Source organism: Stylophora pistillata, chromosome 11 (assembly GCF_964205215.1).
Source record: "Stylophora pistillata chromosome 11, jaStyPist1.2, whole genome shotgun sequence".
Classification (NCBI taxonomy): domain Eukaryota; kingdom Metazoa; phylum Cnidaria; class Anthozoa; order Scleractinia; family Pocilloporidae; genus Stylophora; species Stylophora pistillata.
In genome coordinates this window covers 3,541,632-3,569,084 of record NC_142529.1, presented here as the reverse complement: position 1 = coordinate 3,569,084, position 27,453 = coordinate 3,541,632, and the positions used below count along the sequence as shown (strand labels likewise).

The following is a 27,453-nucleotide window of genomic DNA, read 5'->3' as shown; positions in this document are numbered from 1 at the left end:
GTTTTATTTTTCCACGGATCGTTGATATAAACATTTGACTCTTGATTAGTTAAGTTATTCTTTAACATAAAATCCAGGTAACCTCTTTTAAACTCTATACGTTATTAAGTGAGTGGTCACGAAGACTAGAAGTTAATGTATTTAAATTCAATGTGAATCAAAAAATTCTTGTCGTTTATGTAAACAAATACGCGGGAACTAGCGCTGAGATTTGGATTTTGAACATGGAAATCAATCATTCCTGTAAACGAATAATGTAGATAATAATATAGCGATGAAAGTTGGTCAGGATTGATTAAATGACTTAGTTCTTTTCATGCCGTTTTGCACATTATACCCAAATAAAAGTAACGTTTTTTCCCCTTTGATCATTATACTAAACATGAGTAAATCGTTACAATCATGACTAAAGCGAGTCAACATAGGGGTGGTTTTATGATTTAGAGGACGTATAAATATCAACATTTGATTGTTTCTTAAACTGTTCTGTGATATGTGAACCACTATTATTATTTCACTTTTCTTTTTCTTTAAATCTTTTAACCACTTCTTTCGCTGCATTTCTCTGTTTTTCACAACAACTTATCACACTCCGTTCACACTGCGCATGCTCGCTGGTGTAATGATTCTCTTAATTGATGTTCTATAAATGGACAATTATCTCAATCGGATAAGGTCGGACTATAATCTGATCCATAAAGCTCTTGATCGTCTAACGCAATTGAGAAATCTGCTTTTCGTGGGAGTCTTCAAGTAATAATCGTGGGTTTAGCGGTGCTTTCGATGCTGTAGGACTCTTGACATCTTTAACTCGTGAAATCTTTCACTCGTGGTTATAACATCGTTTAACAAGTCCTTGGAGCTGGCGAGGTGACTTCTGGGAATTATAAAACGCGACAGTTGGTTGCGATCTTGATCTCTCGGTCTCTGCTCGATTCCTCGAAATCTTTCCTGTATCTGCAACGTTCAAACTTCATGCATGTTAAACGTTTTATTTAAAGCCCAGGGCAGCCGCTTGAAGCAGTGTTCCCACCTATCGTGCATGGAATTGACGATGAGTAAGTAAAGGCTTTTGTAGGATGGAAGTTGTACTACACTTGCTGTGAATGGCCAAGAGGCCATACACTCTGGAACTCGAGTATCTGCATCACAGTTTTTTTTGTATTTTTTTTGTTAATATGCTTCATTGTCACGTCGCTTTTGCGTCATCATTCCCTTATCGTTTTGCTATTTTAAAAACTTTTTTTTTCATTTGCGTCCAACATTGATACTGTAAATGTAACTTTTCCCTTAATTTTGCAGTAATTCTGAAGTTACAATTAAATTTTTGATATTGTAAAATTCTGGATAGTTATGTTCAGTTTTTACACCTCCGTTAAACGGGTACTTAGCAACTAATTAAAAAGCAATTGTTTTCGTTTTGTTAAAAAAAAATCCTTCAACTGAAATGCAGAAACAGTTTACTTACAGTTTAAACTAAATAATTGGATTACCTAAACAATGTTTAAGAGTCAATTAGAATTCAAATATTTTTAAGGATGATCTGGCTGTAACTGACGGTCTTGGAATTAAATCGGTTGGATAAAATGAATAATTTCACTCACTCTTTTGCGTTCCCGCAGCACCCTTTTGTAGATGAAAATGCGAAAAGCCCAGATATCAACTGAAGTGATATATGTGAAATTGGAAAATCAGCTAAAGCACTGGATAGTGGAATTGCGTTCAGAGAAAAACTGTTACTCCTCAGTCCTTTATACCACTACGATTTTCAGTTGAATATCGACAGTTTTGGTTTTTACATTTCTTCGCTCCGTCATTGGTCTAGAGAACTTGCGCCTCCCTTTCAATCAATGAGATGCCAAACTTCAAAACAACCGCGGCTTGGTCATTCGTGTTTTCCCGCGTTTCAAGCAGTTTGCTTGTTTTCACTTTGAGTTGTCATTGGCGAGTGATGATGTGATCCTTTTGTTCTGGTTGCTCGCAAGGTTTTCTTTGGTTTTGTTTTCGGCTTTTCGTCATTCGATTGAATACCGTTTTAATTATGCAAAATTTCTTACATTAGAATGAAAAGGAGAGAGAGCGACCCGCGTCCAGCGTGGATGAGAACCTTACACACCACAGCTGCCAACTGGCTGAGCATGATACCCAAGGTAAGCAATATTATAACATAACCAAAGTAAAGCGCGCGCTCTGATTGGTCAATTCAGTGTCCACCATTTGCCTATGGGTGTCCGCTGCTGATGTGAGAAAATGCAAAGACTGGTTTCGCTTGGTTATTCTGATGACGTAAGATTTCAGTGCGAAATAAAAGGGAACTCTTTTGCTACAATGTATCAATGTTATGTTATAAAACAAGTGGTAAACACCACAACGTAAAGTGTTGAGTTATGGATGCACTTGGGAGGTTTGCCGAGGACTCAAGAAGCTAGGATAATTCCGAAGAAAATCGGTTGGCACTCCTGAGGAAAAAAAATTCTTTAGATTGTTATAGTGTTTTCCCTTGCAGCTCTTCTTGTTTTAGATTTCCTTAATTGTTTCAAAGGACAGATCTACCTCGTGGTTTGTGACTCTTGAAAGTTTTTAGCCGAACTTTCTCAGCTTCGTCATTTGCAATCGACTTTATTTTTCTCCATCATTTGCCGTCCTTGTTCCTTATTCTTTTGATATTAGCTTTTGGTGCGTTCCTTTCTTACCCTACTTACACTTTGTCTCCCGCAAGAAAAATGATCCAAAGTCTCTTAACCATCGACCACATGTATTTGGTAAAATAAAATTATGTTTAAGCGTGTTTAGCAATTTTTGTTTTATATTATTTGTTCGTAGGATTTGACTCCCTTGAAGCGTACTTTGGACAATATCAAAGATCCACTCTTCCGCTACTTTGAACGCGAAGTGAGTTACAGTCATAAGCGTTTACTATCAATTTGGATCCATTGGAGCATTTTTTCTCATTGAGGGTTAAAAAAAATCCTAGATTACTCAGTTTTGCACCACTTCGTTTTGTGATTGGTCCTAAAAATTCGCGCCACTTTGAACACTTTCTCAACCAATCAGATTCAAAACTAAAACTAATCGCTGACTAGCGTTTTCCCGCGCTTCGGGAAGTTTCGTCGTTTTTACTTTAACCACTTATTGTGTGATTACTTAGGTTTCGGTTTACGACACTCGATCGAAATGCACTCTATGGCAAGTTAGTTGTGAAGCAATCTATTGCGAAACTCGCTCAAAACCTAACGGGGCTAAGTGGCGTGTTCTTGGTGGTCTTGGCAATTATGAGGCGCAGCCACGATAAAAACTTATTGATTATTCGTACTTTATTTAAAGGTTAACACTGGGTTCCAGTTGCTGAACACCATCAGGGAGGACCTAAATCACATTGTACTGGTGTGTGAAGGACAAAGAAAACCTACAAACTATTTGCGACAACTCATGAGTGAACTGGTCAAAGGTAGGAAGTGTTGTGTTTTCAAGATGGCGCTTGCTTGTGTGAGACTGATAGCTGACGTACTTGCATGATTTCTTAATTATCTGGAGGTTCCCCCCCCCCCCTACTAGTTCGGCTCACCTTTACCAGTTCGTACCCAAATCGTCAGGATCTGGAGATTTCGCCCCATTTCTCTATTTCGCCTCGTCAAATACACTAAGTGTATCACTAGGTCGCCCCCGAATCGTTCACCTCATTACCTTAATGCAGACCTCGTGCCTTTCCTGACGAATCCGACATATTGGGGTCTTTACTAAGGCCATCATTATTCCTCTCTTCCTATATAGAGGAACACGTTCTGCCTTGAGGAAACGAGTTGTAGACTGGGGGCGAAATGGTAAATACGGGACGAACTTGTTAAATTTGATGAAGCGAACTCATGGTGACGAGGTGAACTCGTCGTATTGAGTAAACCAGTTGAGGCGAACTTGCGATGGAGCGAAACCTCCTTAAACGGCATGTCTCTGCTACGCTGAATAGCTTAAGCCTTACACTCAGACCATTGTAAAAGGTTACATTTTCCCGTCTCTGTGCTTTCAGGTATATTGCCCTCAAATTGGAGGCGCTACACTGTTCCTAAAGGCCTCACTGTTCTTCAGTGGGTCGCAGATTTCAGTGACCGCGTCAAGCAGCTGCAGAAGATTTCACACGCCGCCAATACTGGTGGAGCCAAGGGGTTAAAGGTGTGTTATTGTAGGAAACTAAATGATAAGACTTTTAGGGGCATAAACAGGATTTTCCAGTTTAGCGAGATAATTAGAAGCGTCTTATTGGCATACGAGGAAAGGCCGGTTTGTTGTTTTTTTGTTTTCGTTGTGCTAAGTCTTAAAAATGAATGAGTCACCCCCTGACTTACGCCCTTGAAAGCCGAGCAGTTTTGGTTTTGTGTTCGGTTTGCCCATGTTTTGTTTTTTTTCTAGGAGATGCGTTGGGGCATTAGTTTCAGCCTTGTAAAAACGGAGAGAGACAGTTTTATTCCAAATAGGAGGAATAAGATAGTCTTAATTTCGCGTAGTTAACAGGAAAGAGCATGCATTCATTTTCTTTTATTCTCTTTTTCTCAGAACCTTCACATTTGGATGGGTGGAATGTTCGTTCCTGAAGCTTACATCACTGCTACTCGTCAGTTTGTTGCTCAGGCAAACAATTGGTCTCTTGAAGAACTAGCGTTAGAGGTATCTTCCATCACTAAATGGCATCGCTTCTTCCTTTTTTGTTTGTTTCCTTTTTTCGTTTGTTCGTGTGTTTGTTCGTCGTTCGTTCGTGTGTTCGTTCGTTTGTTCGTGTGTTCGTTCGTTTGTTCGTGTGTTCGTTCGTTTGTTCGTGTGTTCGTTCGTATGTGTGTGTTCGTGTGTTCGTGTGTTCCTTTGATCGTTCGTTTGTTCATTTGCGTGCTCGTCCGCTCGCCCGCTGACCAAAGGCCAATGCTCGAAACGTCAGCTTTAGAAACTTTCTACAATGGCCAACTTACGTTGTCAACTCAGTTGATGAACCAAATTTTGTTTTCAAGGTCACCATCGCTAGCGGTCCAAACGATCGGTTGACTATTGACGACTGCAGCTTTGGAATTAAAGGTAATGAAAAAAAAGCGTTCGTACTTGCACGCGGAAAAGCTCAATTTTTCCAAGTACTTTAATTTTGGATGACTGATTTTTTCCAAAGAAAGTAGTAAAATCGACTGCAGTGAAAGATGAAAAAAAAAAAAATGCCAGACTTCACAGCAGCTGCACATCTCTTTGAGGGAAAGGATGCCTGCATGTGCTTTAAATGTAAACTGATCAGTGGGTCATCAGCTCGAACATCTATTGATTCTTCTCCCGTTGGGAACTGATATTTGTTGCTTGCTTCGCGCTAGTAGCACATTGATTTGAAAGTACTTCAACTGTTTATCTTCTTGGGAATAAGAAGATTAAATTAACAAAACCGATATGACGGAACATTTTTCTTATGGTTGACAACTTGTTATATGATTTGTTAAGGTTTGAGGCTTCAAGGTGCCCGTTGCCAAGACAACAAGCTGGAGTTGACTGCGACAATTTCAACAGACCTTGCATTAACAAGCCTTAAGTGGATCAGGTATCGTATTTTAGATTAAACTTTCTGGATTAGAACATCATTTACCCTTGGTTTACACTGATTTTCATTGCTTGGTTTCAAAGAGAAGTTTGACTCTTGTTTTCCTTTTCGAATTTTTAGAGTTGAACCAGGATCTGCTAACCTTGAAGAAGGAAAGGTAAGTATCACGTTTCTATTTTGTTTACTTTCGGTTTCTTTGTTTGTTCGACACAAAACAGCTTTTTCCTGTTACTTTTATAGGACCTAGAGTTGTCCCTCTCATTCCTTCCCTCATCTTTCATCATTCATCTTTCGTTCCCCATCCTCCATCTTTCCATCCCCCATCTCCCATCCTTCATTCCCCATCTTTCATCCCCTATCGTGCATTCCTCATCCCCCACCCCTGTCCCCTTTCCCTTCCCCTATTTCCCATCCCTCATCCCCATCCCCCATCCTCCATCTCCCATCCCCCGGCTATCCTCCACATTCCCCACTCCCATCCCCTCTCCCTTACCCATTTCCCATCCCTCGTCCCTCTTCTCTCATTTGCTATTCTCCATTCCCTCCCCATCCCCTTATCCTCTGGGTTTCCATAGCTTTAATAGTTGGTTATTTATCGTTTGTTTCCCTGGATAGTGAAAGTACTGAAAGATTTAAGTGTGATCAACGAGCACATCTTGCTAACATTTATCCCCCACTCTCCAGGTCACCCTCCCTGTTTACCTCAACCACACACGTACTGAGCTTCTATTCACTGTTGACATGACAACCAGAGGGGAAGCTGCTGGCCGAGAACACCGCTTTTATGAGCGAGGTGTGGCTTTCCTGGCGTCGTCCTTGAGTGGGTGAAATCACATGATTTGGCACGCGATAAAGAACTTCTTGACTGGCATTTACGACTTTAATAAAAGCACATTAGATTACCTAAGAATTGTTTGAGTGTATCAGCCTAGCTTATACTTAGAAGTGAACTTTTATCGAGTTCATTCGAACAGGCAGTGAATGTTATTCTTTCCTTCTAGATGTTTCTCAATATATAGTTGAATTCAAACCGTGATCTTAACAAGTTGTCATTTTAGGATGGATATGGCTTCAACAAGGGCAGATTTGTCAACATAAAGTAGTTGATACGAATATCTGTAGAACTAAAACAAGGGAATAAATGTGGGTTAACTGGTGAACTCAGTTCGTGTTTTTTACTACAGTCCTCTTTACTTTATGAGCGACCCGATTCTTTCATTCCCTCGAACGATCCCTTTCTTTATTAATAAAGGACTGGAGTAACTTGGATAATCAGAATTCAGTCAAATCTTAAGGACACCCTTAAAATCAATCCCGTTCCTAGGGCCCTTTCCAATTTCCTTTAGTTGGAGTGATGGAAAAGGCCCTGGTAGGGAACGAGGTTTTGCTAAGATGAGCAAGTGTCCAAGTTAAAACGTATCACCGATGAGATGAAAAAAATGTAAGGTTTTTGTAGTGGTTGAGGCATACGTTTTTTCGAAGCTTCTTGAATTGGTGATCATTTCCTTCATTTTCATGAATTTTGTATTTGATTTAAGGCTGATACTGTTCAGAGAAATTAGAACCCAGTCACTATCAGGGGTCAAGGCCTCAAGGGTTGAAAGATTTCGAGCATGATGGGAAATGTAGGCCAGGTCTCGAAGCGAAGAGATGAAGTGTTTATTTGCGTTCTTTTTATATACTGGTTGACAGTCTTGTTAAATTTCCTACTCACGTTATAAAGACAATTTTACTCAAACCAGTTTTAAATGAATGAAAATCAGCTACAGAAAACGGGAAAAACTGAAAGATTTTTTGAAAAATATCTTTACTGACAACTATATAAATGGATTGATGACCTACTTGTAAGTCGACAATCTGCTTTTCGTAAACATCACGGGTTTGACACTGCACTAGTTAACTTGATTAAAAACTGGAAACTTAATATCGATTCTAAAAGATCAGTGGGGGTTGTATCTTTAGATCTTAGCAAAACCTTCGACATTCTATCCCCAGACCTCCTCCTGGCGAAACTTAACTGCCTACGGGCTTTCGTCCATGAGCATCAGCCTGATGAAAAGTTTCTTGTTTGGCCGTAAACAACATGTAAAATTTAGCGACAGTTTCTCTGATTGGTCGATGGTCTAAAGGGGAGTACCTCAAGGATCAGTATTCAGTTGGGACCACTCCTTTTAAATGTTATCTATCGTCAACGACTTGCATTTTTTGTGTTACCAAAACTAACTCGTATGGCTATGCTAATGACAATGAGCTCCACTTCAGTCGTGAATTGTCATATGGTCATTGAGACTGCTATCAGCGAAGACCTAAAAGAGTCAACGACTTCGTCTAAATAAAACTCACTGAAAGCAAATCCAGACAAATTCCAAGGTTTTGGCCAGGCCCCTAGAGTATCTTTCACTGATTTAAGGTTCAAAGTGGATGGTCAGGAACTCCAACAAGTGAATTATATCAAGCTACCGGGTGTTACTATAGATAAAAGATCAAACTTTCATGAACATATAGCTGGACTTTTCCGCAAAATCAGCAGACAAATAAGTGTTTTTAATAGATTTAAACGTCTCATTCCACTTGATGCTAAATTACAGTTGTATAATTCTTTCATTTTATCACATCTTTTAAAATTATCGTTCTACGGCATGGTACTTTTGTCTAAAGAGTGCATTCGGATAAACTTGACAAACTAAGTGAACGCTTTGCTCTTCGAAGTGTTTTTCAGGATAAGGAAAACGACTATCAAGACCTCTTCAATAGGGCTAGTAAGACTACATTTTACAATCATAGGCTCCAAAATATCTCTACACTAATATTTAAAGCATTGAATAATATTTCTCCATCCTATATTAAGGACTTATTTACTACTCGTAACACAAATTGTTAACTGAGAGGATCTAATATTTGATCCGCCTTACCTGGAATAAACACTACATTATATGGATCTAAATCCATTAGTTACTTTATACCCATGATATGGAATTTCTAAGATGATAATTTGAGAACTCAACCTGATCTTCAATCTTTTAAGAAATTTATACGGCAATTCAACTTTGAGAATTTATAGCAATATCTTCACATATATAAATATATTTTTTATTCTTAGATACATATTCATTTCTACTTTAATTCATGTACGTACACATAGTATATTTAGGACTTTTTATTTGTGACTTATTTATATATATATATATATATGCGCTCAGACTAGCACCCGTGTCAAGGGCGTAGCCAGGTGGGGTCCTGGGGTGCCCGTGACCCCCCCCCCCCTTGGTAGGCCTTCTTTAGAGCAAACAACCTACAATATTCAGGTGGCGAAAACGCCATGACAATATCTTGGCCGTAAAAGCCATTGTTGAAAGCCCACTTTTTTAAAATTTGTTTTTTTTGTAAAATATTTTCGTCAACGGCTCTTGTACTTAGTTAATATGGGCCTTCATGCCTCGATGATACGACTGAGCCCGCTGATACACGCGGGAGAGCAGCGGTGTAAATGGTGAGTAGCCTCTGTGAACCCCCCCTTTGAAAAATCCTGGCTACGCCCCTGCGTGTGCTATACATGAGGTTCCAAGTACTCACTAACTTATATTTGCAGTCTGCTAAATTCTTAGTCGATAAATCTCATTTTAAGCATCTTCTACGAAGGAAAAAAATTTTAAAACCTAAGCAACTTTGAAACATATTTTAGCTTTAGTGTGATAGGATGAACTGCTGGCTCTGTTAAATTTTTGAAGATTTTTCTTGCAAATATTTATTTTTGAAAGCGTTCCTCTACTCTATAGTACCCCTTGCCTCGAGAGTGCCGTTTATAACGCAGAAAAAAACGGGTGCGAACCCATCAGGAAATGAGTACGGATCCTAAATGTTTACCAGTGTGAACTATGTGTACCATGTTAGCGTGGGTACGGAATCGTACTTTTACGGTTTGCATGGCATAGGCATCTCTAAGACCATTTGCTACGCAGGAATTCGGGTACAGAGCCGTCTAAAATGAAGAAAGTGGTGCGGTACAAAGTTTTGTACCAAGTTTGGGGCCATAGAGGTCTGTAGCCGATTTTCCTGCGGTGTAAACGGCCTTTAGGTCAGCAGTCGTCACTGCAGCTTTATTCAGGGTACCTGTTAACGTGCACATGTCTCTTTAAAGACTGCTTCATGTTGTTTTACTCCATTAACACGGTTGGTGTCTTTGATGCCCATCTACAAGCTTGCTTTTAAAACGGTTTAAACGAGTCAGTAGGGTAGTATATAACACTTTTGGTGTCTTCTGCTTCAACAACACGGTCTTCCAAGAACAAAAACATGGAAGGCGTATCCCTAAATTGACTTTCGATTTTTTCTTTTAATTTGAAATAAAAAAAAAAATGAAATACGTTTTAAACGGAAATGACCTCGATAAGTTTTGGTCGCTGTTGTTATGTTTTAAAATATTGCTCGACAAAATTGCATTTAATTACCGCTGTCGGAGGGAATTTGTATATTATCTTCTTCGTTCAATCGTAATATATGGTAAATACTCCAGGACAAAAGCATCAAAAAGATCCAAGAAAAAAAAATCACTTCAAGGACTGGTATTGTAGACACCTAGACTACTTTGAAAACACGACTTGTATTACATGCTTGCGGTCTACATTGGGTTGTCCTTACTCGGTAGAAACGCAGGTAAGGTTGGTCAGAGACATCTTGCCAACTTTTGTGGCCCAGGAATCAATTATTTATAACTAGAAGTCATAATAACTTTAAATGACAAACATTAACAACAAAAGTTTTGCCACATTTCAAATGGCATTTCAGTCACGTGAGACGATTGCACAATGCTATTGGTCCACGTTCATGAGTTCCATCCCACAGTGCCTCACGTGTTTTTATTTGCAAATTCCAATCACCCGCCATCTTGTTCCTGTGACTGAGCAACGCTCGAGGTTTGCCTTATTTTGAAATTGACATTTTAGAAGTGACTTCTCACAGTTGTGCAAGTTTCGATCGCTCTTTGTTCCTCTTTATTTCCAATAGAATATGACCAGTGTCGCAGCTTTGGCTGGGATACCCTCTGCTACAGGAACGAAGGTAGGCTGGCCTGCGCGTCCAGGCCATGTGCTGTGGTTAGTGAAATGAATCGACTGCGAAAACGACAACGGTTTTTCGACTTCCGTTGAAGTGATTACTTTCGAATGAGAGCGTCGAGTAAGGGGTGCAGGCTCGATTGTTTTTCATAAAATAAAAGCTTAATGATCTCCCAAATTTTTTTCTGTAAGAATCAATTTCTCGATCTGCAATCCTGTTAGGTTAGGCTACGTTTATCGTTTTGGTTTTAGAGGTATTAATGTTGATTTCCTTATCTCGCATAGGCTCCAATTGTGTGATTTCGTTTATTTTTCCGGGGAAACTTGTGGAATGACTCTCTAATGTTCGGAAACTTGTTGCAAGATGTGCTTGTCTTGACCTTCGCAGAAATTATTCGTGAAACGGTGCACAAAATCTTAAACCAAGGCTACATTTACTCAAGAAGTCGACGCAATTTTAATTCTTCAAGAGAGTTGTTTACATTCAAAAAGGCTCAGAACTGTTAATATTTATCTTTTTGCTGTATTCCTTGAGAGACTTCTCGTATTTTTTAGAATCCACGCAATGAAGTTCGAGGAATTAAAGCTGAAGTCTTAATTCCTGCAGCTTATTTTTACTACCTCGCTCATGGGCAGTAGATTTGCGTGGCATCGATTAGTCACTGCTTGGTAATTGACAAAGCTTATCTAACGACCCAAAAACGCTACATTTACGCAAAAGTTTTCGCTAGCTTTTCCAAACGAAAGAACTGCTTTGATATCTGAAGAAATTCCTGTAATCGACCTTGTGGCACCAACTCCAGCGGATGAAGTTAATCGTGAAAGAAAAACATTCTTTAGCTGGCGAAGTATCTCCATGACTCTTTTGTTTTCTATGAATTTTTAATGCAACTTTTTAGGTGTTTTTTGTTCTATTTTTCGATAACAGTATCACGTTCGCCTTTTACGTGAAATGATTATTAAAGGTGTGCTTTTGAGTGCCAAAATACGGGGCACATCTTGACAGTATCAGAAAATTCAGGCGCTGTGAGGAGGCAAAAGTTTCGATTATCGCCGATAATAATTGTTTACTCAATTATGTTGCTGGATATTCTTGGAATTACAATACATAAGCAAATGAATTAGTTCGTGTATTTAACGGGATACTCCTTTAAACCGAAAAGGAAAGTACCGAAAGTTTTCCTCGCGGAAACTGTCTTGAGCTACAAATTTCTTTGAATTTTTTTCAAGTATGTGATTTTGCCTAGGGTTGTTTTCTCTCGTTGAAGAAAGTAGTTTAAACGTTAGAGACTGCGTTAAATGATCTTCAAAAAGAATCTTTTTATCAGTCACGTACAGAAGGGAATCATATAATGAAAATAAATATTAGGTGAAGTTCCTTGGATAGTTCTTTCTTGAAAATCGTGCAATGTCTGACTGATGACAGAAGTCCAATTACTCTGAGACTACCTGAGTAAAATATTAGTGATGATTGCCTTCAAGCCACCTCTGACTTCAACTCCTCTATTCATCATGGCACATTTGTAGACACCTTCTAATTAGACCTATTTCTTCACTTTTTACTTATGGGAAAGACAAAGTCAAAACTATAGATTCCTGTTATTTAACTTGTGCAACACTCTAACTAAGTGTAGCAGCTAATTCAATACTGGGCAGCTAGTCAAAATTGATATTTGTTTTTCTGATGTATTGTATATATTATATTGTCTAGAATTTTTATCCTTTTTTGCAGCGTACAGCTGAAGATCTACTGAGTATAGCAGGTTAGCTGTGTTCACTTTGTAATACCCACTGCCTTAATGTAAAATACTTTTAACAAATTCTTATGTATGCTCTTGCAGTGATTCTAGAATACTCTTCTATCCTCTTTGATTGTGAATTGTTAGAAGAAAGGTGAAAAAAAGAATGTAGAATTTCTGCCAAGTCGCCACCTCAACCACTATGTCCTATTAGAACTCATTTAAAGAGCTTTTCATTAGCCCTTTCATTCCCTGTAGTGACCAAAACAGTATTTCTCCTTACAATTCAATATAGTTTTGAGTAGAAGGGTGTTGAGAAGATAGAAATATATCAGTGAGCAGTTTTTGACTGACTTAATACTCAATTCTCAGAGCTAAACATATATGAAATGTATAGCAGACAGTGTGGAGAATTAAAATTTAGATTGTAGGAGTGGGGAGGTCATTGGTTTGAACCCAAGAGAAGCAGTTTATCATGTAATGTACTCTCTTTGTCTGGCTGAGAGTAGGATAGAAAAGGATTGTTGTCTGTGGCAGTGATATTCAGACAACTTGAGCAGAAGTCTTCATCAGAGGTGAATTATTTGTCACTTTCTCCAACAACAGCCTTTTTCAAGACTTCTTACCTAGATGATCAGACTACATACCTTAACTATATAATACAGTTGATCACAAGAGTTGCTAAATTTATTTTAATGAGTAGTTTCTTAGAAATCGAGTTTGAAATAAAAGCTAGTGTTAAAAAGTCACGACGTTTTTACCTCTCTGAGGTCATTTTTAAGTGAGTAAGTTTTCCAAATCAGCATAAATATGTTGAAGCAAGTTGAAGACAATAAAGTGTGGCGAACGCTAAAATATGTGAAAAAGTGTAAACAATATACAATGGAAGAGAATAAAAGAATAAAATGATCGTAGCATGAATTGTTCGAAACAAATAGTTTGGCACAAATTGAATCGCACTGTTTGTTTAGCGTTGGTTTCAGTTCTTTGATAAAAAACATTTCAAAAACAAGACAGTCAAATTTGTTTCGACACTTCCTTAAGATTCGAAAACTCTGTGTGATGTCTTCTGGCTCCATGTCGTGCAGCTATCTGAGGTGGTGTCCGATTGCCAATCCTTTGTGTTCTTCAATTTGTTGGTGTAAGTGTCGGCACGTGTAGCCAACATAGCCTGCATCACACAGGCCACACTGAAATGAATACACCACGCATTGTTGACTCACAAGAGGCGGCTTGTCTTCCCTGACCCTAATTTCATTCTTGATCTTTTTACTTGTATAAACTGGGCTAATATCTACGTTGATCTTCCGACTGAGGTCAGCCAACTGTTTTCGTACTACATTTGCAGATTTCTGGTCCTTGTAGGGCAACGGGATTCTGACTAGGGCTTCTCTTTTATCAGCCATTTGGTATGTGAATCCTCAGACACTTAATTCAATGAATCTGCAAATGGTTGACTGCACAAGGTTGTCAGGATAGCGCAGTTGGGAGAAGATCTTTAAGGCGTTCACATTCCTCATGAAAAGACTTTCACGTGGACAAGAGTTGAAACGCATGGTTTAGCATGGTGATCAGCACTGACCATTTGTATCTGACGTCAACGTGACTGGGATAGTGTTGCAAAAGCCCTTTGTCCGTTGGTTTTCTGTAGACCGTGGTGTCTAGGCAGCAACCATTCCTGATAACATCCATTCCGAGAAAGGGAAGCCTACCATATTCTTGGAGTTCCATTGTGAAATCAATAGAGGGATAAGACTTGTTCAATATCTCCAGAAATTCTGAGGCTGCTTCCGAATCAGGCATTACACTAAGTGTATCATCTGCAAAGCACTTGTAGAAGATAGGCATCTTGTTCTCTCTTTCTAGCTGTTTCTCAATTTTACACATGAAGGCATTTGCCATGAGGGGACCCAGTGGCGATCCCATAGCTACACTGTCCACTTGTTCGTACAACTTTCCTTTGAACTGAAATCACTGATTTTTGCTGGTGATTCTCACCAGCTCCATCAAATCTGACTTCGTAATGTTAAGATCATATTCACTATTGAACCAGTTGTTTTCAAAGGCTCTCTCTGTGATGCTCTCAATGGTTTCATCCACATGAACGTTAGTAAACAGTGATGATCCATCATACGACTACAAAACTTCACAGTCCTTGATTTTCATTTCATGAAAACTTACTCACTTGAAAATGACCTCAGAGAGGTTGAAACATCATGACTTCTTAGCGCTAGCTTTTATTTCAAAGTAAATTTATTTTGCTTTTGTATTTGTTTTTCAGGCCTTATGGGGGACCAAAAAAAGGTATGTTCTTGAGTGGTTGACCATCATGACTGAAATGTTCTTTGCGGGAGCATTTTATAAATTATCCCAAAGTTGTTTCATGTCTAGGAAATCAGGCAACCCTTAATAGGAGTTGCTCAACTTAGATTACTCAACTTAAATCAACTGCAATTGCAACAGATTCTTATCACTCCTTACTGAGATCCTTTCATTTGATAAATCCTGTGTATTAAATTATTATTAATGTATTCCAGTTACACTGAATCTTGGACATTTGAGAGTTTCCATTATTTCATCTAGAACTTTGTGGTGTACTCATTTGAGTCTATCATGAAAAATAATGTCACCCTGAATATTTAATGGCCCAATCTCTTAAATATTCATTACATATTTGTTAGTGTTGTTCTCCAAGATAATTTAAAGTTTTGAACTAACTGGTTCATTTAAAACATCTCCTTTAGGCAAGATTTGAGAATGCTCCATCTAAAGTGATACATGTTAGAAATGTACCAGTTGATGCTAATGATACAGAGGTATGCACAGCTTGGGCTGCTATTAATATTTGTAATACCTAGTTTGGAAAGGCAGGTGTACAGGTTTTCTGTTGCAAGTGACAGCTATGTGTTTTGTAGGGCATATGTTAAGTTGGTAAAATAAATGATAAGACCTAATAAAATTTCAAAAGGTATGTTTTCCCTGTTTATACTGTAGCCTTATATGGAGGGGTTTTTGAAAGTTGATTTACAATGTTGCACATTATTCTATTCTAGGTATTGAGCACTGTTTTATGAAGGTCAAAATTTTACACGTTATGTATATGTTGTAGTTCAATTTTATCCTTGGTTCAAATTTTATTTTCCTTTGTTTCAAACTCATTATCATACATTAACATGACTGAGAACAAAGGAAAATAAAATTTGAACCAAGTGTAAAATTGAACTACAACATATATATGCACATATGTGACCTCTCACGCGAAAACGATCCTAACGGTAGCCGTTCGAACAGTGAATGGAATGGCAAGCGAACGGGTGACGAACGGCTAGGAAAGCTGTTCGAAACGGATACTGTGAACGGATGAACGGCTAATTAAAATTTTCAAATGGATGAGGTCAAACGGACGAATGGCTAGAGAAAATTTTTGAACGGACGAGGTCGAACGGATGAACGGCTAATTAAAATTTTCAAACGGATGAGCGGCTAATTTTTCGAACACTGAGATGAGCCTCACAGATGAGATCGAATGGATAAACGGCTAAGCCATCCAACAAGTGATCGCCTGTAGAAATTATTTGAACAGATGGTTTCGTCAAAATGAATGCCGACACAGGCGTTCCAAGCTCTCGTCTTGAGCCAAAGTGAAGGATTATTTCATGAAAGTGTCACGCGAGATATTTGACACAATCTGTGAACAGATCACTTGAAACGAGTCGAAACTTGATCGTTTGAATAACTCGACTTCGCTTTCGGTGCATTCAAATGGATTATAATTGATATTTTTATTATTGAATTCGACCAATTAAGATAAGGTACAACCAAGGAACTTGCACGCTAAGTGCATACAATTCGATAGTTCTCAACTTCAATTCGGGTTTAAATTTCTATAATCCCAGCTTCCCTTTCACTTCATCAGAAATTTGTTGCCTTGGTAACTGCGAACAACTTGTGTCAATTACTGCCATTTCACACAATCACAAAATGGAGAATTCAACAAGAGAAGATATGGATTGCGATCACACCGAAAAATGTTTCTACCATCGTTGCCAAAGTGCCAAGTGAACGGCTGATAAATTTTCTCAAACGGATAGCTCGAACCATTCAAACTGATGATGAATATTCAAGAACGGATAGCTGGAGGCGTTCAAGCGGATTATGAATATTCAAGAACGGATAGCTAGAGGCGTTCGAATGGATGATGAAGTTTCTTAAACGGATAGCTCGAACGGATGATGAATATTCAAGAACGGATAGCTTGAGGTGTTCAAACGGCATGCCAATCCAATCGAACGGCTGGTGAACGGCTATCCATTTAGAAACGGCTAACCGTTCGGAATGTTTTCCCTTGAGAGGTTACATATTTTTTTATTTAATTAATTAATTTTTTTACAGCTTCTTGCACTTGGACTGGAATTTGGACGAGTAAAAAATGTACTTTTATTAAAAACCAAACGACAGGTAAGGTTTTGAAATACAGTTTTTCTTTCAACCTTTAAACCCCTAACCCCATGAAAAGTATCTCATTTTTTCCAACAATATCACCCCTGAATCAGACGTGTAGGTTGGGGAATAAAGGAAATTACTCGAGAAGCTCTTGATTGGTTGACAAATTCTCCTTGGAAGTACCATAATAAAGAATACTGATGTCAGGTTGTAAAAAGTCAAGCAATGATATAGCCACTTCCACTATTTAGTTTTGTTTTGTTGTTTGTTTACTTGTTGTTAGTTGGCTGGTTTGGGAGAATTTTTGAGGTTTTTGATTAGAATATCAGATCTATGTAATGATACCAAGGTGCTACAGGCTTTCTATAAATTGGGCCCAAGCCTTTCATTGTGAGGAGCAATCAGTTGATCAATTCTCCTTTCAACTTTGATATACTGTTTATCAGGGAGGTGATGATAACTAAAAAGCTTATCAATTAGAGTAGGGCAGATTGTCTTGATGTAACTTAAAATTTTTACCCCAAAAATATATATTTATATCAAGTGTCTTTGCTAGTTGTGGACTGTGACTGTATGTGTAGACATAAGGTCTTCTACAAGTATGTTTTAACAAGTAGTGGTAAATATTTATTTCAGGGTTTTATTGAAATGGAGGACAAACAAACAGCTGCAAATTTTCTCACTTACTACTCGCACGTATCACCAACCATCAGGTGAAGTATCTGTTCTGTTTTCGAGGTGCCTTTTACTGTAGCAGATAAGTTACCATGTAGCTACGAGGAGGTTTGTACAGTGGATGTGCCCCCTTCCCCATTTGTCATAAAAAAGAAGTAATTAAAGGGGTGTACAAAAGGAAGCCCTGAGAATTGATTGACTGTTGATTTTCAGAAAAAGATTAAATGTCCTGGCCATTCCCCACTTCTATCCCAATTTGTAGTACAGCAACAGAGTAAGTGTCACTCAGCAGAAAATATGTTTTTGTCCTTGTAGTTAATCGTAGGTGTGATTCATGTAGCTTGGAGGATATTTCCATTAAGTAGTTTGGACAATCAAGAATAACACAATCCCTGTGATCACAAAAACTTATGAAAATTTGTCAGAGAAACATATCCAAAAAGGCTCTGAAATGTCACCCCTTTTACCCTTGTGGTGAGCTCTGCCTCTCTATGGTTGTGCATTGTTTAGGAAGGAGTGCTTATGTTGTTGGTGGATTAGTTTGGGTTTATTGATGGTGTTACAAACAAAAAATGTATATTGACAAAGCTAAATGTAAATCCAGGACACTTTCAGTTATATCAACACATTTATTTATTACACAACTTGGGCAGTCAGAGGGCCAAAAATCAACCAATCAAAATGCTCTATTGCCGGTCCAATATTCTCTCAGTATTGGACCGGGCACTGTCCCGAATGGTCCCGAATGATACCGCACTTGTGTCCCTTTGAACTTCAGTCGTATAATAAATCTCTTATTAACAAAGCTTGCTCAGGACCGTACTGGAAGAATATCAGCCCTCTGTCTTTTTTGTCGGTCCGTACTGTCAAGACCTCGGGCCAATATTCTCCCAGTACAGCCCTCGTGCTTGGTTGATAAGATATATGTATTTTCCTTTTAATGTCATTAGAGGTCAGGTGGTGTATGTGCAGTATTCAAATCATCCCGAGTTGAAGACTGAACCCTCTCAGCATTCCTCTGGGGTAAGCATCTTTTATTATAGCTGGAGACTCTTTTGTTTATTTAGTTTTGTATTTGTCGGTTATTGATTTTATATTATATTGTCACAGACTTCCAAAATCATTGCTGCTGGTGGCGACTATCCTTACTCAGCAGATGGGCAGGGAGCTCTTGCTGCTGCTGCTGCGGCTGCTGCCAAAGGTGTGACGGGAAATAAAAGCAATGTCATCAGAGCAGTGATTGACAAGTTATGGTATCCAATAACTGTTGAAGTCCTCTACAAGGTACATGTATGTTTAGTTATGGTATCTTACTCATACTCAACACATTTTTTGTTCAAGTCTCCTAAACCTAAAACCTATAGGTAATGATACAATATTGCAGAGCCAGTTTTGCATGCAAAAATACAACTATTTTCTTGAAACTGCAGATCAAGATCCTTAAAAATGTCTTCAACTATCTGGATCCTTGATTCTTGATCCTTGATTTTCAATATATGTAGTTTTGAGGATTGAGTTTCAAGTTGAGACTATCAAGTTGAGACTTTTTGATAATTTGGAATAGGATTTACTGTGATATTTTTATAAATAAGTCTATAAATAGGTTTTTAATTTATTCATATTTTATTACCAGTGGGATCTTTTTAATTATTTTAATATTATGAATTGTAAAGCGCTTTGGTCAATTAGTGGAGTTAGCGCTATATGAATTATGTTAAATTAAATTAAAAATTAAAAACTTACATGTACTATTGAATGGTACTGAACATGTAAGTTGGAAGAAAGATAAGCAAACTGCTTGGAAAATAGGACAATGAAGTTAGAAAGTCCTGATTGAGTTTAGTTTTGCATCTGAAATAACCAAATTGCTAAATAAAGTTGTTAGTCAACAGTTGCAGAGATCTGAATTTTTGCTTCCTGAACAGATATTCTCAAGTTTAGGGACCATTCTTAGGATTGTTACCTTTACAAAAAATGGTAAGTAATATTTATATACTGGATCGGATCAAACTACCGTATATACATATATATGCCATAGAATTCTTACCTATTTTGTGTATGTTATTGACTAATTTTCCAGTAAACTTTGACATTTTTATTTCGCCTCTCAGGTCAGTTTCAGGCGCTAATAGAATTCACCACCGTTAATGAAGCAGAACTTGCAAAAGTTGTAAGTAGTAAATCAGTCAAAATCTGTTTTATTTTGTCTTGTTTGTGTTATCACATAACATGACATTGATATTGTAAAATTGACTTTTGCTTTGCTTTTGTTCCTATTTTAAGACACTTGATGGACAAAATATTTACAATGGCTGTTGCACCTTACATCTTGAATTTTCCAAATTGACCACATTGACAGTGAAATACAACAATGATAAGAGCAAGTAAGATTTGTTTAATTGTTATTATGCATGTTTATTTGTCATAGCAAGCAAGGCATGACCCAACTCCCTGCACCTGTGCTGGAAGGTGCAGCTATGCAGAGTGCCCCCCCCCCAACTTCCAATATACATAGGCACACGCGCACACTTACTCGGTCAAATAATCGCTTAGACTGGTTTAGACCATGCTTTGTTTACGTTCTGCCTCACTGATTAAGGAGTGCATCTGATTTAGTTGTTATTGAGTTGACAATCTCAAACAATTCTTTTTTGTGCAGAGATTACACCCGACCTGACCTTCCCTCAGGTCCCAATGATGGCCCTTTTGGTGGAGCTGACCTTGCTGGGTTACTTGGTGAGTTCCTTTGTCAATATTGATGCACCATATTTTTCCTTGTGTTGTTAAAACTTTTATCCACATACAGAATATTTCAATCATTATCTTTCCAACACTGGACACTTGCACCCTTTCTTGCTTCACTTTCCTTTGTTTCTTCAAACTTATGTTGTTGTTGTCAATGATCGTTTTGTTTTGTTTTTTTATTTGTTATTGTCCAAGAATACACTGACACCTACATGTAATCAATGATTCCCTTGCTTCAGAACTAGATCATTTTTTTTCCCACTTAGATTCATGTTTTCTTACTAATGCTCTGATAACTTTCTTATTAAAATTAATAGATCCGCTTCATTTTGTTTTGAGCATAGTGCAAAGAAAAAAAGACCCTTCAAGGGCTCGACACTAACGGTAGCCCACTAGGCACAGTTTAGTCCAAATTCAGTTTTGGCTACTGGTTTTCAGTTTCCACTAAGATGTCACGAGCCACTTGGCTAATAAGTTGAATAGTTAGTGTTGAGCCCTGCCTGTACCTGCCCCCCCCCCCCCCACTCCCCACAGACATGCACAAGAATTTTAACCTCAGACCATCAGATGTGGTTGTCTGTGATCAGTAAACTAATCAAGAACATAAAAAAAGGGTCTAAGGTTTGAACCCTTGCAGGAAGTCAGGGTTTTTTTCGTCATCTTTCCTCAATCAAAATTTGGTTATTTGTTGTTATTTCTTTTAGCTGGTGGTGCAGCTGGAGGTGCTAGTTTAATGGGTGCTCCAGCTCTTTTGAGTCTTCTTCCTCAAGGAGGATTGCTCCCAGCAAGTAAGACAGTACAATTGTACACATGATCAGATCACTTATAACTCTGTAGACAGCTTGAGTGGAAGACACAAGAGTCATTGCCATGAAAACAATGACTTTATCTCATAATCTCTCAAAATGTTGGTCCTTACAGCAGTAACAGTGCTTTTAAGACAACTGTTTTAATTACTCAATTATTACCTGGAAGAATTACCTCAATTATCACAATTACCACCAGCTGAATTACCTCAATTACCACCTGGAAGAGGCATTGTTTTACAAATTTAGAATTGTCGATTTAATTTCTTTTTTCCTACTTTCATTTGTGTTATGTTTATCCCCTTTGACCTCCAAGTGTTACTTTCATCTAATTTCTCTTTACTATATCACCCCTGATTGTGAATCAAACATCAAGGTCTCAAGAAAAATGGAAAAAGTTACTAATTAAAGAAACGTGTGATCGTTTAACAAATTCTCCTCATCAGCACCATGGGAAATGTAGAGAGGACAGCATAGAGAGTACTCGTGCTAAAGGAGCTTTAGCTAACAGTTTATATAAAAATCTATGAACTAATTTCAGATGATATTTCTCTTAGGTTTCTTTGGTGCCACAGGCGGCCGAGGAGGGTTGAACATGGGAGGGTCTCCTGTTGTTCTTGTTAGCAATTTGAATGAAGAGGTAGACACTTTGTAGGCTGTTGGTTGAGCTCTATTGATTAGGGTTGCATTGTGTGGAGCAATGCACAAATGAGAAAAGTGATGTTTTTAATACCATTTGTTTGACCAAAAGTAAACTTCTTGTAGTATTTTTTTACTGATTCAGGGGCACATTTCTCGAAAATGGGCCACAAATCAAGAAATGCTTCCTCCTGGGCCGCTTTAAAGGCTGCTGGCAACCATTACCTTAAAGGTTGACCAAAAAAAAAATCCTCTGAATAGCATGAGAGCTTTTGGTTTTATTGTGTCTTTGGAAATCTTTTACAGCCTGTACCATTTTAGTAAACTATTTGTTGGTCCTGAGTGATCTCCTGACTTGTAATTCTAATACTCAGCTAAAGAACATTCAAATTTATCTCATATCATTTATGCTGTCATGCCATGGAATAACTGAATTTTGGAGATAAATTAATATTTCTTCTTGATGCTGTCAAAACGTGTATTCCCAAAGTCTATTTTCATTTCATTGCTATACTCATTATTTTGTTTTCTTCCTTGCTCCTACATGTAAGTAACACACATTGTTTTAATTTCCTTGTTTTGTTTTGAGTCTTAACCTCTTTCTTTCTCTTATAGCTATACCTGCAGCCTGGATTTTCTGAAACTTAAACTCATCTTTTGTTTTTTTCCTTCTTTACCCTTTCATGCTGTGTTTGCGGCGCTGACTGATGGTCACCCCCCTCTCTCTCTTGCTGTCCACTACTCACGTCACTTGGAATCCATTTTCTAGAAGATAAACTGTGACATGCTTTTCACTCTGTTTGGTATGTCTTTTTGCCAAAGTCTCTGTCATCCAAAGCCTTTCTTTTTCATTTGCTTTCCATGGTTAAAGAAATTTGTTTTTTTTTTTTTTTGGTGATAAATCTCCATATTGATATAACTTGTCCATGTTTTATTGTTTTAAAGTTCTATTTTTCATTTATTTTGGGCTGTTTCATCAAATAACTAATGCTTCTAACTCTTTTTGGGTCACTCTACAAGACCATATATTTGCAAGATCATTTTTAAACCATTACTTTTTCTGAAAACTTGACATTATTTGACATTATTTGACATTATTTGACATTTGTGCTGTGCTTATAGACCTAATTTGCCATATTGGCAGGGATTGCAATAATTAAAAAAAGGAAATGGTTCTAAAAGGTTTTCATTTGAAAACAACATGCATGTATCTCTTAAAAGCAGTTAGAAATAATAGGCGAAGGGTATGCCTGACTTGCATAGATGCTGAGAATACAATACCCTTGTGTCAGTATAAAAAAAATAAACATCTCCATCTTTTAATTTGCTTTCACTTGAAGGTATTTAAAACCCCAAAACAAAACTAAGGACTGGTAATTCTTTATGATGTATTGTTTATTCACTCCCCAAGGACTACTTGAGAAGACCGCATAATGTTGTACTTTGTAGGTAACTATGGCGATGTAATCCGTGTAAAGATTCTGTTCAACAAGAAGGACACAGCTCTAATCCAGTTTCATGACCCTCAACAAGCCCAGACAGGTAATGAAAATCTTTTGTGACTAAATATATCACGAGGAATGTCTTGGAACTGAAACCTAAAAACAAGCAAACAGTGTCAAGAGGGGTAAAACTCTAGCGACTGAGTGCTGATTTGTCTTGAATGCAGTTTTGCATTGGGTTACATAGGAAGGTGGTAGAAGCTTTTTTATTTACAAAATTTAATGTGAAGTTCAGTGAACTCTTGTGTTACATGTATGTTGGATTATTATATGGCAAGGTAGTCTTGAGGTAAATCTGTGCTTCTAATTGGTTCTTGATTTGTCGCCATAGAATATTTGTTTCCATAGAAACATATAAGCTGTGTATTTTTCTTCTCAAAAGGTGGCAAATTCAAAATACACAAGTTAAGTGTGAGTTTCTTACAACAAACTTCTCACTTTATCCTCGTTGTACCTAGTAAGGCCCTTGTACTCTGTAAAAAGTTGTTATTTTTAGTGGTGAACTGAAAATGCTTTTCTCATCGTTCATTCCAGCAATCAGAAATCTGAGTGGAGTCTGCATGTATGGAAAAGAAATCAAAGTGACTTTGTCAAAACACACTTATGTTTCCATGCCCAAGGAAGGAGATGTAAGACATTCTGCTTTTATTATTTGCTTTAATCCTTAAACTTCCATTAGTGACCAAGACAGTATTTCTTCTTACAACATCAATATAATATCAAGCAGTCAAACTGATGAGAATAAACAAAATATCAATTTGGGGATTATTATATTAGTTGATCAAATACCAAGTTCTCCAAATTTATATCATAAGAATTGTATGGCACTTAGGGAAGAGAATTACTTAACAGATCTTTAATTGAAAGAGTTGAGCTGTTTATGTTTTTGGTTGCATGTATGTTATGGCAGTTTCAAAAATCAAGTTCTTCCATGCGTAGCCCAGTTGAATTGAAGGGGATGTTGCAAGCATTTTCAAGTCATGATATCACTGTCAGGTTTCCTTAATGATTCAATGATGATATTTGCCATTATTTAAGATGTTGTTTTTGTATTTTTAGGAAAATAATCTAACAAAAGATTTCACCAATTCACCCTTACATCGCTTCAAGAAACCAGGATCCAAAAACTTCCAAAACATTTTCCCTCCTATCAGAACACTTCACGTATCAAATATCCCGTAAGTAAATGTTAGAATACAGTGTAACTAGTGAATACTTAAAACACTCTCCTCTTTTCCTTTTTTTTTTTTTTTTCTATATATACAGAATTAGCGTTTGGAGAAGAAGTAGTCTTCGTGTAGGAATTTAACAATGCTGAGAATAACTATTTTGTTCAATCTTGGCCTTAGGGACACAGCTACAGAAGAGGAATTAATAGATGCTTTCTCTGCTTCTGGAACAGTAACAGAATTCCGCTTCTTTGCGTAAGTGATGAAATACATGTAATATTGCAATTTATACATGTCCATATGTATGTCTCTTTTTACTTTTTTACATTTTTTTTTATGTATAAAAACAAATGTACATGTGTGGTCATAGGTCCTGTGATTTTATTTTTCATGGTAGGATGCTGCAACCTTTGCAGAGTTTTGGTAATTTATGACACTTTTTTTCCACCACAGGAAAGACCGCAAAATGGCCTTGGTAACTATGACAACAATAGAGGAGGCAATTGATGCTCTTATTGTAAGTGTTATTTAGCACTCTGATTTTTCATTTTGGGTTTTAAAATTTTGCATGCATTGTGTCCGCCTATCCATCAAGTTTTTTCATGTTGTGGTTTTGGTTTTGTATCAGAATCTCATCTTCCCCTGGGATTAAGGGCTTTCAACAAAAGCTGGTTACCAGTAGTCTACTGCCTCCTTTAACATCTCTTTAACCTTCACTCCCATCATCTGGTTACCAGTAGTCTACTACCTCCTTTAACACCTCTTTACCCTTCTCTCCCATCATTTTGTTAGTAATTCTTCTCACTGTCTGCTGTACAATTCTTGTGATGTTACTTTGGATAATTTTTTTAATTGGATCAACTAATAATCCCCCAGTTGATTTCTTCCTTTATGCTGATCACTTGTCTGTTTGATATTGTATTGATATTGTCAGGGGAAATTCTTTCTTGGTCACTCATGGGAGTTGAAGGATTAATCTACAGGCAAGCTGTCGTGGTTGGGTTTTGGCTTACAGCCCTTTTCCTGTTACAACTTCTATGCCACTCATGCAGCCACCTATGGAAAATGTTATTGAACCCCAGAATGTCTGTTTAGTTTTAAACTGTGCATGGGATTGGAAAGTGCATTAAAGAACTGTTTGGTAGTACCTTCATGTAGATTTACTAATTTTCCTTTCTATCTCTCTCCTTCCAACAGAAAATGCACAACTACAAAATCACAGAGTCTAATCATCTCAGAGTATCTTTTGCCAAAACAAGATCATCCAACTGACCATCTTAATCTAACCTGCAATCACACACACTTTTTTAGTGAAAGCTCAAATTTTGTCTGTGCAGAAAAAAGCTTGTATGATTGCAGGTTCCTCCACATCATGCACAAGTTTTTCAAGCTCATGTTAGATAACCCTCCATGTATATGCAGCTGTACGTACATGCGTTCCGATGCAACTGTCATTTTAATTAGTTACATACTGCCTGTTCAAAATAAGGGATTCATTTTTTGAAGTGTTCTTTCTCTAAAAGTTTCACAGGATGAAAACATAAAAATTTCCTACATTTTGGGATGACTGCATAATGTTGTACTTTGTAGATAAACCATGGCTTGAATTGGGAAATTCAAATTATTGGAATTATAGCATCCAACTTTGTGTTCTTGGTAATTTTCTACTCTCTCTTTTTAGTTTAATTTATGCTGTGCTTTTTCTGGATTTAACATACAAGTAATCTGGATTTTTGTTAAAAGAAAAGGATTAAAGGCAAGGGTTGCCTTTATTGGACAAAAATAATGTGCTTTGGGTGTTAAACACCTTGTTGCCTCTACATCTACTGTTCTTGTTAGATGTAGTTTATTGCCTCTTGGTCCTTGTGTAATTCAGATCTCAAAAAGGGGTTTTTTTTTCAAGTTCATCAATTTTACTTTAACATCTGATATTTGTTGGGAATTGAATCATCTCCTAGATAAGTGGTTTTAAGCAAGTCAGTGAATATGCCAATAGCTTTTCTTCTTTTTCTTTGGAGGTAAATCCAAGTGGGGGTTTTATTTGTACTCAAGATGTGTTTGACAATTTGAATTGGCCAAGGTATCTGCCATTCAATATTTCATTATCATGAATTTGATTGATTTGGGAAAAAATAAATTTGATTAACTGAATTGAATTTATTTGTAAAACTTGCATGGGTGTTAGATTCATGCTATAAGTAGGGTTCTTAAAAATTCAAGGGAACAGATAGGAAGTTATAAATGTTTAAAACCAAATTTTTTTCCATTTGATGCTTAGGGATTTGTTGTATGTGGGGGGAGGCCTTGTCAAGGTAGCATTAGACATGTTAATCTTGTTGTTTGTAGCAGCATGTAAAATGAGAAAGATTATGAAGTAAATAAAGATTAATTTCTTACTTTGTGGTTTCTTTGTGCCAGTCTTTCTTTATCTCTTTGTTGGAGCTGACATTGTGAAAAATAATGAGAGAAATGAACTTTGTCTCCCCTCTCTTTTCTCACGGAACCTCGGGGAGCTAATCTTGTGGGGTGGGGGGGGGGGGAGAGAAAAAATTTGAAATGGTTTCAGAAGTCGAGTTGAGCATGGCTATGCGTTGTGAATTTATTTCTATGCTCCCAATTTCCAACGGAAATCGCCAATTCAGGAAATAAGTGACTTCTGCAAGATTTTCAATTCACTTTGCAGTCGTTGTCTGGACTAACCACACACCGGCTGCGAAGGAGACATTCAAACTCAACAGGGAGTACCCTAATACACGTTTTCACCTCGGTGAGGTATTATAACAATCATAATGCAAACTTAGGTCCACAATTTCAGGAGATGGAGTTGTCATTCTTAAAGTGGACTGGTGGGTACGAGTGAAGTGAACGCCCGCTGTTTTTTTACTCACTGGTTCCAGTTCCCATGGAGGTCAGATGGACACGTTTTACGTTGCCACGTTTTCTTGCAACATAGCGCCTGGCGATAATTTACTACTGTTTTCAAGCCCAGTGAAAACTTTACACTTCCTGGCCACACTTCAGGTAATACATAATGAAAACTATGCTAGTGTGCGAGTTCCTTTCCTGGCTCTGAAATTTGCTGCGTAGTTATGATTGACTTGTAACATCTATCGATATATCG

General features: G+C 37.6%; 2 protein-coding genes and 1 pseudogene across 3 annotated transcripts in view; 2 read left to right on the top strand and 1 right to left on the bottom strand.

Moving 5' to 3' along the window:
- LOC111323089 (cytoplasmic dynein 1 heavy chain 1) overlaps positions 1-6,716 on the top strand; it is a 58,151-nt gene extending 51,435 nt beyond the window's left edge. Inside the window, exons 88-97 of one of the 2 annotated variants that reach the window (XM_088737909.1) lie at positions 1,002-1,058; positions 2,063-2,150; positions 2,824-2,892; positions 3,325-3,448; positions 4,025-4,167; positions 4,549-4,659; positions 4,995-5,058; positions 5,464-5,560; positions 5,681-5,717; positions 6,245-6,716. In XM_088737909.1, coding sequence (XP_088594035.1) covers positions 1,002-1,058; positions 2,063-2,150; positions 2,824-2,892; positions 3,325-3,448; positions 4,025-4,167; positions 4,549-4,659; positions 4,995-5,058; positions 5,464-5,560; positions 5,681-5,717; positions 6,245-6,388 — 934 coding nt within the window. In that variant the 3' untranslated portion in view covers positions 6,389-6,716. The remainder of the gene's footprint in view (positions 1-1,001; positions 1,059-2,062; positions 2,151-2,823; positions 2,893-3,324; positions 3,449-4,024; positions 4,168-4,548; positions 4,660-4,994; positions 5,059-5,463; positions 5,561-5,680; positions 5,718-6,244) is intronic. The other variant, XM_022926376.2, reaches the window with a different exon arrangement.
- A 3,674-nt stretch (positions 6,717-10,390) lies between these two features.
- On the top strand, positions 10,391-26,728 carry LOC111323082 (polypyrimidine tract-binding protein 2). Its single transcript, XM_022926370.2, has 22 exons — positions 10,391-10,473; positions 10,565-10,618; positions 12,347-12,377; positions 14,635-14,657; positions 15,098-15,169; positions 16,746-16,811; positions 17,433-17,509; positions 18,422-18,494; positions 18,582-18,755; positions 19,397-19,448; positions 19,583-19,641; positions 19,755-19,855; positions 20,131-20,207; positions 20,921-21,004; positions 21,580-21,662; positions 22,431-22,464; positions 23,111-23,203; positions 23,698-23,792; positions 24,223-24,341; positions 24,513-24,587; positions 24,786-24,849; positions 25,530-26,728. Exons 2-22 carry the CDS (start codon positions 10,568-10,570, stop codon positions 25,602-25,604), a joined length of 1,578 nt encoding a protein of 525 aa, XP_022782105.1. The 5' UTR covers positions 10,391-10,473; positions 10,565-10,567; the 3' UTR covers positions 25,605-26,728.
- LOC111323083 (uncharacterized) lies at positions 13,100-14,283 on the bottom strand (annotated as a pseudogene).
- Positions 26,729-27,453: the final 725 nt, after the last annotated feature.

Bases quoted from the DNA above. Each gene is read 5' to 3' on its own strand.
- LOC111323082 (XM_022926370.2), top strand. From the start codon at position 10,568: ATGACCAGTGTCGCAGCTTTGGCTGGGATACCCTCTGCTACAGGAACG. The intron at 19,449-19,582 runs GTAAGTAATATT...TTCGCCTCTCAG, and splicing joins TGTTACCTTTACAAAAAATG to GTCAGTTTCAGGCGCTAATA. The intron at 21,663-22,430 runs GTAGACACTTTG...TCCATTTTCTAG, and splicing joins TTAGCAATTTGAATGAAGAG to AAGATAAACTGTGACATGCT.